At 50.9% G+C, this 13574-nt stretch overlaps 1 protein-coding gene across 1 annotated transcript; it reads left to right on the forward strand.

Annotated features, from left to right (window-relative positions):
- The first annotated feature begins 386 nt into the window (after positions 1–386).
- LOC133369379 (fibulin-7-like) lies at positions 387–12793 on the forward strand. The gene is made up of 9 exons (XM_061594653.1): positions 387–455; positions 2131–2287; positions 4116–4286; positions 5889–6014; positions 6582–6752; positions 7519–7641; positions 9508–9645; positions 11270–11408; positions 12433–12793. Exons 1-9 carry the CDS (start codon positions 387–389, stop codon positions 12791–12793), a joined length of 1455 nt encoding a protein of 484 aa, XP_061450637.1.
- Positions 12794–13574: the final 781 nt, after the last annotated feature.

Here is a 13574-nt window from a genome sequence, read left to right on the forward strand (position 1 = left end):
GCTGCAGCCTGATGGAATGGCTGTTCCTAGGTGACCTGGAGATTACGCAGTGCTAATTAAGATGCAGGAAAGGGCCAGGCTTGTTTAAAGCCTGCTCAGTTGGCCGTCTCTGTTGGCACTCCTGCCAGAGCTGTTTTGTGGAGCGCGAGGGGTCAGAATTTGACAAGGGGGATGCCGGGGTTTCCAGTGATCTGAGAAAGCCTGCCCCCTCCTCCTTTGGAGAGGCACGCAGAAGGCCTGCCCTATTGAGGTGAGGGGGGTGAGGCAGGAGCTCTGGCTGCCTTCTCACAGAACCGCTCCCTTCTTTTCTCCTGACCGAGGATAGTGGAAGAATCCATTGTCTCTTTTCTACCCAGCGGAGCTGTTCCCAAGCCAGAGAGCAGAAAATGCAACCCCAGACAGTGGCTTTGGTGGTCCTCCTGGGCATCCTGCACGTGCCCCATAGCAGCAGCCAGGTAAGAGGGTAGAGAAGCGATGCCAAGGCCTGAGCCTGGCAGGATGGGGTGGTGTCCCTCATAGCCCAAGGGATGGCACCTGGCAGTTTGGGTGTAGGGCCTGGCTGTGCCTGGTGCCTCCACAGAGTGGCCCCGGATGGACATGGGGTGGAAAGAATGAGAATAAGCTCTTGTCAAGCCAAGCAATTCCCCTGCTACACACTCACACTCTGACTTTAGTCCTTCCCTTGAAAACCCTGAGAAGGCCAAGCACTTGAAACATTTGGCCAAATCCTGAGACCGGGCAACCCCAGGGCAGAGGTGGGGAAGGCATCCCTCCTGGATTAGCATCCGGCCAAAGGTCCGTCCTGCTCCATTACAGGAGAAGGTATATAGCCTGTGCACCTGTGGGTGGAGGCAGGCTTGTGCCCTGGACAGGCAGGGTGACGCTGTGGGCCCTCACTCGCCTCCGCATGGTGGACCAGATCCGGAGAGGCGAATGGGATCTGCAACAAACCATTGCAGTACACCCACACCTCTAAACTGCCAGACATGGCTAGCAATGGCTACCAGCCATGATGGTTTTGTGCTACTGCCACTGTGGAAGGCTGCATGCCTCTGGGTACCAGTTGCTGGGAATTGCTCTTGCACTCATGTCCTGCCTTCAGCCTTCCCATTGGGGCACATGGTTGGCCACTGTGAGAACGGGGGAGATAGCCCCCCTTTGGCCTGGTCCGGCAGCTGGGCTCTTCTTACCTTCTTATGCCTGACAGCCCAACCCAGCCCTTCTCCAGGATCCCCGAAGCATTCCATTCCTTGCAAGAGTTTTCTAACTGGCATTCCACATGCTGTGGGTCCTGGGGCCCCGCTGAGTATATTCAGCCCACACTGGACCATTGTGGCAGGAGGGGGAAGCCTCCGTTTTTAGACTCTGCAAACTTTGTGCCTCCTCGGATACCTTTCTCTTTTTTCTCTCAGAGACCCCTTTTTGGCTTGGGGCCACCAAGTCACATATTGGAGGGTGTTATGATGTTCTGTCCAAGCCAGCCACGTGTTTTCATCAGTTACCTCATAGAGGACATGGTTGCAATGACCCCAATAGCTACGGTGCTGCTCTTCCCAAAAGAGAGTATCAAAATTAATACTGCACCGAGCAAGTCCAATAAATTCTTGCACAGTTGTGTACAAGGTCTTGCACTCATATGCCAGCCCGACAGGTTCTCATATCCGTGGTAAGAATGGACTAACCAACCCAGAGTCAGTAGCGCTATAGGGCCCAGTGGGACCTTACTGACAACTGGTGTCACCTCATTGCTGCTGGGCTGGAAGCTGCCCTACCATTGTCCGGCCACCTGCAAGGGTGGTGCTGTAAGCTCAGCAGAGATCGGGCCAGGGTGGCACAGGGTGTGGAGTGACTAGCCCCCTGCCCCAGTTTATTCATTTATGTATTTATTACAGTTATATACCGCCCCATAGCCGAAGCTCTCTGGGCAGTTTACAGCAATTAAAACACTAAAAACAGATATACAAATTTTAAAACACAATTCAAGACTCCAAGATTCTTGTCCCTCTTTGTTCATGTTTGGCTTTGTGTATGTGTGTATGACAGGCACTATCATTTGTAACAAGCCTTTCTTGGTGATACCTGAAGGGCAATTCCTTACCTGCCTACCAACGCGTTGTTCCTTCCATCCAGGGCTGCCTGAGCAACCAACAAATAGCAAATTCTATCAGGCAGATGCAGAAGTGGCTGTCTTCACATGAGGCTGCCCAGCTGCGGAGCCTGCGCAACTTCAAGAAGCAGCTGGCCATTCTCCAAGGCCAGATCCACCAGCAGGCAGCCAAGCGCAACGGTAAAAGGCTGGAGGAGCAAAGACTGCTCGGGCGGGGTGTGTGGGTGTGTCGCAGAGCAAGCACAACGCTGCTTTTAAAATATGAGGGAGGGAGGCCCTTAGGAAGCTGCGTTATACTGCATCAAACCATTGGTCCATCTAGCTCAGCGTTGTCTACACTGACTGGCAGCAGCTCTTCAGGGTTTCAGGCAGGGGATATCCCCAGCCCTACCCGGTGATGCTGGGGATTGAACCCGGGACATGCAAAGCAGATGTTCTGCCACTGAGGTGCAGTCCTTCACTTTCTAGTCACTGCCTTTAACCTCCACTTAAAAATGATGAACATTTTTTAAAATAAATTAATTAGCATTATAATGTTGTAGTGCTGTAACACAGTTTAAGTGGCATTTTACTGTTTAAATTTTTTTAGATATATGTATCTGGAGTAGCCATTAATTAGGTGCCTAATTGAAATATCGGTTAAAAAGTAATAATAAACAGGACTCCTTTGAAGCTTGAAAGAGACTTGGTTTTAGAAGCTTTGAACGTGTTATTTATGAGGTTGTTTTGAAATGTATTTTGAATTGTTCTTAACTCTGTATTGCTTTCAGCTGAGGTGGTGTATGGCCTCCCTGTTCACCTTTGGGAAGAAGGGTGGGATAAAAATCTAGAAAAAGAGGGTGAGGATCCCACTCCAAGGGCTATACTGAAGGAGTGCTTAATTTCAAATAGCTGTTCAGATGAGTTGGGCCATGGTGTGGGTGGAATATAGTGGAATATACCATATAGAAAAATGCAATACTCCTGATAATGTGGAAAGTCCATTGCAATTCTGATTGGGCAGCACTAAGAGCCACCCATCTGGAATCAGCCACTGTTCTGGCAGCATGTTGTGTGACAATTGCTGTGGGAGCAAACACCCACTCCTCCTGTTGACTTCCATGAAATGTTGGTGAACATTCTACTGCTGCATGGAAGTACTACCACAGTTTCACTGCTGTGAGGATGACCTCTCCCTACAACCCTCCCATCACCCCTACAAACTGCTACCTGGGATCCCCCCACCCAAAAAATCTGGTGGGATAACAGCCCTCATCAAATGCCATTTTGGATATTGTCCTTCCTTCACCCCCTATGGGTGGCTGAATTTTGCCCACACCACAAAAGTAGAACCACCAAGTTTGACTTCCGCAGAACATTTACATATAGAATGTCATGGACCCTTTACTAAAGCCTATGCCAGACAGAGTGGGGCCCTAAAAAGGCTAAATATTTTAGATCAAAAACAATTCATTCAAGTAGCTTTTGTCAGCTTGGTGCACACCAGATGTTTTGGCCTACAACTCCCATCAGCCCCAGCCACAACAGCTGGAGGGCACTAGGTTGGCAAAGGCTGCCTTAAAGACATTTATTATTCATTGATTAATTGGTTTAAAAATAATGAACCAGTTTAAGGAACTACAAAACATTTTGGGTGTGTGTGTGTGTGTGTGTGTTTTGCTGCAACAGATTGACGTGGTTACCACTCTGGACTCTTCTGAACAAGTTGGCTGGTTTTTTGCCCCGTGGTTGTAGGGCATTTTCAGTTTGTCTGTGAGACCTGAGAAATGTCTTCCTTCCTTCTTTCCTCACCTAATCTTCCCCAGGCAGTTGGCCCCTTTAAGCTTCTTCATTTGTACACTCAAACACTGGCCACCTCACACTAGAGCTGGTATGTGGGGGCACCAAAGCAAATGTGCTGGGAGGATCCTCTGCTGAATAGGCAAGGAGTCCAGGGGAAGCCTAGAGACACCTTGCCGTCTTGCTCACCCAACTTTTCTGCCACTGTTCCCCACCCGACCCCCAACAGAGAGCTGCACTCTCCTGCCAGCACCCTTGAACGGCAGGAGGCTGGGCAAGAGGATGTCTGCGGGCCATGAGGTGCATTTCGTCTGCGATCTTGGCTTCCTGCTGGTGGGCTCCGAGACACGGATGTGCCTGGAGGATCGCACGTGGAGCGGACAGCAGCCTTTCTGCAAAAGTATGTGCCTGTGCAGGCCTGCTCCAGGTGGCTGTTGGAAGAAGGGTTCTGAAGTTGTAGGGTGTCCTAGTGCTGGGAGTTCTCTCCTAAGAGTCTCCATCTCAGCTGGGGTGCGGAGAAGGAGCTCTTTAATGATTTATTTAGGCAGACCACGGGTGGGCAGAAGGTAGACCAGGCTCTACTGTTGGTGGTGGATCTCTCTCTGGCCATTGGGCTGGCAAGGATTTCTGACTCCCAATCATTTAACAATACCAACAACCCATGTAAGATGGGCTGCTCTAATGAAGGAAACCAACTAGGAATTGACATTTATGTGAAAAGACTGTGAACTCAGTTGGGTTCTTGTACTGAACACAAATTCCCAGGCTCAGAATTCCATTCTCTAATTCCAACTGTCTGTCTTTTGTACCTGGATCTGGATGGTAGATCGTGATGTTTAACTAAAATATAAAGTAGATCCTGAAGTCTGCCCAGCCCTGATTTGTATCTTCCCCTTCATCTGATGATCTTGGGGCAAGTAACAGCAGAATTCAATAAAACACTCTGAAAACAAAACGTGAAAACAAAGCACACGATAGCAACAAAATCACAGCAATTTCTCAGCATTGCTGACCATCCCCAAAAACCTAGGTAAGAAGGTGTGTTTTGAGCTGGCTCCTGCATGCCATCCAAGTTGTCTTGCCTTGTTTTTTGAGTGTGTGGTTCTGGGTGTCTCTGTGACGTTTTATAAATGTCGTTAGCTACTTTGAGGACTCTAGCTGAAAAGCGGGGTATAAATGTACGAGATAAATACATTCCATCAAAGTGGGTGCCAGCCAAATTTCAGAGGGGCAGGGAGTTCCAGTGCTGGGGAGCCACTGTTTGAGAAGACCAACCCTCATGTCACATGGGGTACAGTGTGCTCCAAAACTCTTGGACATGGCCAGATAATGTATTTATTTGTCTTGTCAGTATATTTATTTTAGAAAGCTTTAAATAATATGTTTAGCTCTTGGGCTCTCAGAATAGCTGAACAATAATCAAAAGAATGATAAAAACACAAACGAGGGGCTGTGTAGTCCACACAAGAGAGCGAGCAACCTGCACAGAGCGTGCTCTTTCAGCCCCCGGGCCATGGAACACCCTGCTGCACCCCTTCCTCCAGTGTCTGAGTTTGTGCTTGTGCATTTTCAGCCTTGTTGTTTCAGCCTTAAGGGCTCAAAACGTACATTTTAAGAAAAGAAAGATGAGACCTCCAGGTTACCCAGCCCCACCTTTTGAGGACATGTGGTATATATACACACCCCTGCTTATTCAGAATGAAGGTCTGGGTGTCCTGGTACTGCTAGGTGGTCTCAGTTCCAGTTTTCCAAATCTCAGGCCAGTTTTGCACAGTCCTTGAATAAATTCTGAAAATTGCAGGTCACAGCAACACTTGACACTCTGCAGTAAGCGTGGCATTCCTCTTAATCCAGACCACACACAGGTGAAGGCATTATTCTTTCTAGTGCATTCTTCCGCCCTTCCCTAAGAAAAGTTTCGAGAGGTTTCCCATTGCTGATCCAAAATGCTTGCTTTTTGTGCATAATGCAATTCCCCCCTTCTCTTTCTTCCCTAACACAGGCATCAATGAGTGCGCCAGCAACCCCTGTGCTAATGGCGGGACCTGCCTGGACGGCATCCACCGCTACAGCTGCTTGTGTCCCAGGGCCTGGTCAGGCAGCACCTGTCAAGCCCCCCTTTATTCCTGTAAGTAGCAGGGAGCTCCCGTGCCTCTATCCATGAGGCTGGAGAAGGGGAAGAAAGGCTGCAATTACTGGGAAGGAGAGGGGTGGGTGCTGATAGAGCTGGACAAGGCCATCTCTCTCTCTCTCTCTCACTCTCTCTCTCTCTCTCTCTCTCTCTCTCACTCACTCACTCACTCACTCACTCACTTTCTGGGTCTGCTCCCAGGAATAACTCAGCGTTCCAGAGTACATGGCTGATCTAAGGGTTGACACATTATATTGAGAATTCAGAGAGCTTCTCCACCAGGCAGGGATAACTAGAGGGGATCACAGCCAAATATGCAGCAAAGAGCAAGCTGCGGACCACCCTCCTTTGTCAGTTGTCTCTGCTTAGTGCTCCTTAGTGCAGGGGTAGCCAACGTGGTGCCCTCCAGGTGTTGTTGGACTCCCAACTCGCATCAGCCCCAGGCAGCATGGCCAGTGGTCAAGAACAATGGGAGTTGGAGTCCAACAACTTCTGGAGGGCACCATGTTGGCTACTCCTGCTTAGTGGCTAATTTTACCTGTTCCTGCCCCTCCCAATTCCTAGGGAAAATTAACCACAGAGATATGAGAGAGGCTGAAAGGGAGAGGGATGGGGGGCAAAGAAAGGCAGGCCGTGTTTCCTCCTCCCTGGAGTGTGTGCCGTCCTTCTCGCCCGCTTTCACTGTCCATCGGCTGAGCTGCGTTCAGAATGCTGACCAGGGTTGTCCTCGCATGCGTAACGTAATGTGTAGCTGGATCCGCTGGGCAGATCCGCACCATGCATTTAAGGCACGTGGCTTTCCCCAAAGAATCCTGGGAGCTGTGGCTCTCCCCTCACAGAGCTGCAAATTCCCAGCACCCTTCACAAACTACAGTTCCCAGGATTCTTTGTGTCTTTCCCTGCATCTAATTCACAGGGAATTGGCAGCACAGTCCTTCGTAACAGCCAACGCTGTCTTCAAGGCTAGCAAAAACGGGCAGCTCTAGGAAGGCTGAGGCGAGGCTGGGCTGGGCTGGGCTGGCTGCCACCTCGTTGGATCTGTTGCCTGTTAAATGCTCCCAAGTCCAATTAGCCCACCTCCTGACTTTGTTCTGCTCATGGGGCGCTTATTTATTTCATTTATATTTCACCCTCACTCCAAGAAGCTGAGGGTGGTCTGCAGGGCTCTGCAAGCCCCATTTTATCCTCCCAACAACCTTGCGGGGTAGATTAGGCTGAGAGATCACAATTGGGCCAGGGTCATCCAGTTAAGTTACATTACTGAAATGTGATTTGAAGCAAGGTCTCCATAGCCCTAAACCAAAATTCTAACCCCTATATTGTGCCAGCTCTGCTGTCTGTAGACATCACATTTGTTTTCTACAGGCGTCGGCTTGATGAGGCTGAACATGTGGGGTTATAAGAGACCTGCTCTACAAGAATCAGCTAGGGGTCTCTGTCTCCTGCCCCGTAAACCAATTTGGCATTAATTAGATAACTTGTAGCTACCTCTTAACCACAGATTGGGCAACTCTCAGCAACTCCTCCTTCAAGAGACAGCCCCGCTGTGCTGACAACCTCTTGGGCTCCCGCCAATGCAGCTGTGACCCTGGCTTCCAGATGCAGGCAGGAGGCATATGCCAAGGTAAGGGGAAAGGGTGCTTGGCAGGTCAGCTGATGCTCCCAGCGTTTGACTGCTGGTTGTCTCATGCCTCCCTGAAAGAGAGTGGTCTCTTCCTACCCGCAAGCCAGTGATCTTCAAACTGTCTGCCTTCAGGGAATCTTTATGCAACTTTGTGTGTCTCATGGACCACAAAAGTTTCTGGGGCATGTCCTAGGCTGCAGACTGTTGTAGGCTATAGGTCAAATTTAGGAAGACAAAGAAATGCCCAGCAGAGGTCCGCTGCATGTGTAGCAGCAGGGTATCAACACCTCTGAATACCCGGATGGTGCTGGGGGCCAAACCACAGGAGAGAACTGTGGCTTCTCGTAGCCTCCCTTGAGACATCTTGTGGAAAACAGGATGCTGGACTAGATGGCTCTCAGTTTGGACTAGAGCACCCTTCCCCAACCTGGCACCCTCCTGATGTTTGCTGGATGGGGCTTATGGGAGTTGGCCGAGATCAGGTAGAAGGCAGGAGGTTGGGGAAGGTGGAGCAGGATAGACCCTCACACACGCAAGTCCAGTAGAGCTCCTTTGTATGTTTCATAGGCCCACCTTGGCAGTGCCTTCCGCCTGGATTGCACGAGCCTCATTATTCAAACCCCAGGCCCCGATTATTTTACACTAGTCAGATTGTTCGGACTAGCGGTGTGCATGTGGTGCAGGGACAGCTATGGCCCAGTTATTTCATTGCTTCTTAGTGCTTGGATGCTTTTCCTTATAATATCCACAATTCATGGGCCAGAAACTTAAAAATTTAATAAAAGCTGAAAGCATATGTGACAGGGAGCGCTTATATGTACACACACACATACAGAGTAATCTTCATGACCGAACCAGACTCTGGCTGCATTCACACTGTACATTTATTCCGCTATTATTCCACTTTAAACAGTCTTGACTTCCCCCAAAGAATCCTGGGAAGTGTAGTTTGTGAAGGGTGCTGAGAGTTGCTAGGAGACTCCCAATCTCCTCACAGAGCTACAATTCCCAGAGTCCCCTGGGAAGAGGGATTGGCTGTTAAACCACTCAGGGAATTGTAGCTCTCGGAGGAAAATAGGAGCCTCCTAACAACTCTCGGCCCTCTTCACAAACCACACTTCCCAGGAGTATTTAAAGTGGAATAATAGTGGAATAAATGTCTGGTGTGGCCTCTTATCAGTCTCCTGTGGCTGCATGTCAATACCCGGAGAGCAAAGAAAGGGCTCCAAGCTCTGTTTTGGGGCTTCCAGAAGCATCTAGTCGGCTGCAGTGGAAACAAAATGCTGAACTCAGCAGGCCTTTGCTCTGATCCAGCAGCCAAGCGCCGCTGCTGTTCTTAGCCCCACACGAGATCCCCAGGAAGCGGCTGCTGCGGCTGGCTGCACCTCCCTTTAGCGATGACCCATGAGAGCCAAGAGTGTCTCTTCTCCAGTTCCACCTGGGCATATCCCACATTGTGGCTTGTGATGGTGGGCGACAGGGCAATTTGTGCAAACATGGCCAAAAGGACACTTTTGGCGTAAGCACGGAGCAAACCAGGTAGAAAAGGCAGCGAGCGGCGTGTGACATGATAACAGGAACTGACTCTCCACCCCCACCCACCCCGCATCACTTGCTGCCTCTCAGCCGAACTGTCTCCTTGAGGAACAGCAGCCTCAAATGGTGCTCAGAGAGGTCTCTCAGCAGTGTCTGATCTGCAGGGCCTGTTTCACACATGCAAGTAACTGCAGGTTGTTCCCCTGAATTTGCCTTCACATGCAAATGGGTGAATTTGCCTTCACATGCACACTGAGATTGCTAAGCAGGGGCTGAAGTCTTTTCTCTCTGGGTGGGGGACCACTCAGCAGGCTTCTTGTTCCAATCCAGATGTGGATGAGTGCCGCCTCTTCCAGTCTGGCAGCCACACCCGCATCTGTCTCCACGAATGTGTGAACCTGCCCGGATCCTACCAGTGCACCTGTCCTGATGGCTACCAGCTGCAGGATGACACAAATACTTGTAACGGTGAGTGCCTTTGCAGGGGTGGGTAGAAAAACTGGAGTCAGCTGGCAGGGGAGGGGATGTCACATCCGTCCAGAACTGTGTGTCTTAGGGAGTCATAGAAAAAGGAGAAGTCACAAGCAGGAACTCTTTAATTTGGAGTCAAGATTTTTGAGCAAATAGCTTTCAAGTAGGGTTCCAAAAAAAAAAAAAACCCTGGCTAGGTTGAAAATGGACAATGCTGGTGACAGGCCCTTCCAATATACCTTGAACAACTTGGTGTGCTCTAGATGTTTTGGAGAACCACTCCCTTCAGCCCCAGCCAGCACAGTGAATGTGGAAGAGGACGAGGAGGAGAAGCAGAGCTCGCCTCACCTAAGTGCAGGCCACGGAATAATGGGCTTAAGTTAAAGGCAGGTGGATTTCAGCTGAACATCAAGAAAGACTTCCTAACTGGTAGAGCAGTACGGCAATGGAACCAATTCTCTAGGGAGGTGGCGGGCTCTCCAGCGCTGGAGGCATTCAAAAGGCAGCTGGACAGGCACCTGTCGGGTCTGCTTTAAGCTGGATTCCTGCATCGAGCACTCGATGGCCTTGCAGGCTCCTTCCAACTCTACTGTACTATTATTCCCATGTGATGGATGCTCCACGACCCAGGAAGAGCACGGTTTGTGCTAAGAGAGGTCCGAGCGTGGACCATGGACTGCAGCTGCCCTAAGCTGCTACATGTAACGGCAGAAGGGGCCACTAGAACAACTTAAGATTTCAGAGACAAGAGAGATGTATTAACCGTGATCATAAAGGGGGTGGGGTGGGGAAGGGAACATCAGTGTAGACAAAGAGCATCAATGCATGTGTCCCATACAGGTGATGTACCCCAAATTGCAAGGATTTGTTTTTCATATTACTGCTAATTCAGTATTCATTTCCTTCCAGCTGGTGAAAATACAGTATCGATGTTAGCACCCCATAAATTTATAGCAGCCTTCCCCAACCTGGTCCCCTTCAGACCTTTTGGACTCCAACTCTCAACATCCCCAAGCACCATAGCCAATGGGCAGAGATAATGGGAAGCGTAGCTCAAAACATCTGGACAGTAGTGCAGTGGCAAATCCAGAAGTGCAGGGTCCCTTCATGAGAGTCACACCATGCCCCGTCACAGCAATACTCCCCTTTACACTTTCTGTTGACTCCCTTGCTCTCCATGTTATCTCCAAGTCCACTCTCCATTTCAATAGATGTCCCTAGGAGCCAATCAGCATGAAAGGGGAGACTGTGTTAGCTACTGAGAAGAGTCTTCTCAGTGGTTGATACACCTTCTTTCACTCCAACTGGCTCCGATCAGCACAAAAGGACAGCCCCTTCTCAGTAGTTGACACGCTCGCCTTTCATACTGATTAACTCATGCATAGGGACCTGCCTGAGACCCTGCTTCCAAAAAGTAAAGGGTCTATGATCCTCCTCAACCATGGACGATTACACCCCTGCAGCTGGAGGGCACCTGGCTGTGGAAAGTTGGCTTACATAGTCCTGGGGTGGGGGAGTGGGTGAGGGTCTTGCCTGAAGGAGAGGGGAGAGGTCCCAAGACCACCCCAGCTGCGACTGGAGATTAACACAGCCAACCGACTCTCCCTGTTGCCTTTGCAAGATGTGGATGAGTGTGTTGGGAACCAACACAACTGCAGCCGGGGACAGACCTGCGTCAACAACTTTGGGGGCTTCCGCTGCGTGCGACCGGCATGCCCCAAGGCCCAGCTCAACATCAGCTATGTGAGGACTTCAGCCTTGTAAGTACAAGCTCTGGAGTCCACCGCGGCCTTAGCCAGCAAGCCCTCTGCTGCCTGAAGCACTGGGCAGAAGCACCTGATTGGCTCCCAAAGATCCTTGGCCTTTGCATGCTCCTGGTGGCTGGGGCCATGCGCCTGCCCCCAGCTGCCCTTGGCCCCCTCTGCCCCTCAAGCCCCAGGATCAGCTGGAGGGGAGACTGTGGCCATCCCACTTTGCGCCATACGGAGCAAGATGTGGGAACTGACTGGCCGTGGTCTGTTTTCAGCTGATGTGAGCATAGGGAGCCATTCAAGGCCCTGCCCAGCTCTGCCCTGCCCTTCCATACAGCCCCCATCTGTCTTCCCTTCTCTCACTGTTCTGCCCCAATGGAAATCAGCCCCTGCCTAGAAAGTAGGTTGTTGGGGGGGGGAATTCCATTGGCAGCAAGCAAAGCTTTTCTTTCTAAGCCTAATTGTTGCATTTGGGCACAGGTCATGGGGAGGGGCTAGAGCCTAAAGGTACCCACTCCCAATTTCTCTCTTAAAAAATGCCTGCTAAGCTGTTTTAAATCAGAGGCCCCACAGAGCCAGACAGCTCTGTGCAAGAACCCCAAGTCGCTATTCAGGCTGGGCTCCATTAAAAATAGCCCCATGCATCGCCTTAGCACGTGTTGTGCATGCAGAAGGGCCCAGGTTCATCCCCCAGCGTGTCCTGTAGCAGGCCAGGTAAAGAAGGAGACAGTCCTGGGCTAGATGAACTCTGTTGTCTGGCTCTGTGCAGTGAAGCCATTTCTTCTATGAGCCACGTGCAAGGAGCGGCACAGGCACTGGGGACTGGTGGCTCCGATGTTAGCGGGACGGTGAATCTTGGGCAGCTCCTTGAAAGTTTGGACTGAAACCCAGAGCGGATTCGCTGCCTCACTGACCATCGGAGCCATCAGTCTCCACTGGGCACAAAGAATGCCGAGGCCCACCTCTCTCCGCCTGCTTTGGAGGGGCAAAATGTCTCAGACTGGCCAGTGCTTCTTTCTTTCCCCTCTCCTAGGCAATGTGAGCGGAGCCCTTGCCCCATGGACAGCAAAGCCTGCCAGAGAGCCGCCAACTCCATCTCCTTCCACTACTTGCCTCTCCCATCCAACCGCACCGTGCCCAGGGTCCTCTTCAAGATGTCCACCAGCCGCTCTGTGGGAGACAGCCTGAGCTTTGGCATCTTAGGGGGCAACCGCCAAGGGAAGCTTGTTGTGCAGCGCTCCGACCAGCACACGGGGGAGCTGGTGCTTACCCGGCCAGCAGTGGGCCCGACAACGCTGGCGGTGGAGGTGGAAATGAGTGAATTTGCTCAGAAGATCCTTCTGGGGAAGCACATCTTCAAGATCACGGTCTTTGTTTCCCAGTATGAATTCTGAGCCCTGTTCCCTGCTAGCCCTGCAGAATCCTGCAAGGCCTGGAGGAATGTCAACAGCAGAGAATGGCCCAACCCACAAGGACAACAAGTCTAGAGCTCTGATTATGCACTAGGGGGCTGCGAGAGGGGCTGAAATGGTCACTCTGCTGGCTGCATCCACCACTCCATGCAGGACTGATCCCCTCTTCCATCTCTGCCAATATATGGGCAGGGCAGGGCCCTCATCTAGGAGCACAAAGCAAGGGCAACACAATACAGTTCCCTGATGCAGCTGACAGAAGGGCGGCAGCAGGATTCCACCCGCTAACATTAACAGGGCTTCCCCACAGCTGCAAGGTGGGTGCCTGCCCCTTGTTCTGGTTAAGATGACTGGCAAGGAAGTCCTTATCTGATCATCAGCCCCAGCACAGAGTCATACTAATGATTTGACTACAGTGCCCCAACCCTGCAGAGTAGTGTCATGTTAGTCAATGGAGAGATCCTTTGACTACACTGACCCCCCCCTGCAATATTTGCAAGGCTTTAGCCGAGCCGTCCTCCCCCAGCCCTTAGTGTTCTTCCAATGACTGGCAAGGAAGTACCCAGCCCCTTATCTGATCATCAGCCCCAGCACACAGTCATACTAATGATTTGACTACAGTGCCCCACCGTTTCCAGCAATTGCCCCACCCCTGTTGGGATGTGCATAGGCCTGGCCCTGGGGGAGGAGCTTGTTATCAGATTGGTAAGCTTGAGCTGGTTAAGAAAAGCATTAAAATGAAGGGGTCCTCCAGTTTTACCAA

The sequence above is a fragment of the Rhineura floridana genome, chromosome 13 (assembly GCF_030035675.1).
Source record: "Rhineura floridana isolate rRhiFlo1 chromosome 13, rRhiFlo1.hap2, whole genome shotgun sequence".
Taxonomy (NCBI): domain Eukaryota; kingdom Metazoa; phylum Chordata; class Lepidosauria; order Squamata; family Rhineuridae; genus Rhineura; species Rhineura floridana.

Coding starts and splice junctions, on each gene's coding strand:
- LOC133369379 (XM_061594653.1), top strand. CDS start 387: ATGCAACCCCAGACAGTGGCTTTGGTGGTCCTCCTGGGCATCCTGCAC. Junction 6,753..7,518: donor CCAGGGTTGTCCTCGCATGC/GTAACGTAATGT, acceptor TCTTAACCACAG/ATTGGGCAACTCTCAGCAAC. Junction 9,646..11,269: donor TGACACAAATACTTGTAACG/GTGAGTGCCTTT, acceptor TGCCTTTGCAAG/ATGTGGATGAGTGTGTTGGG.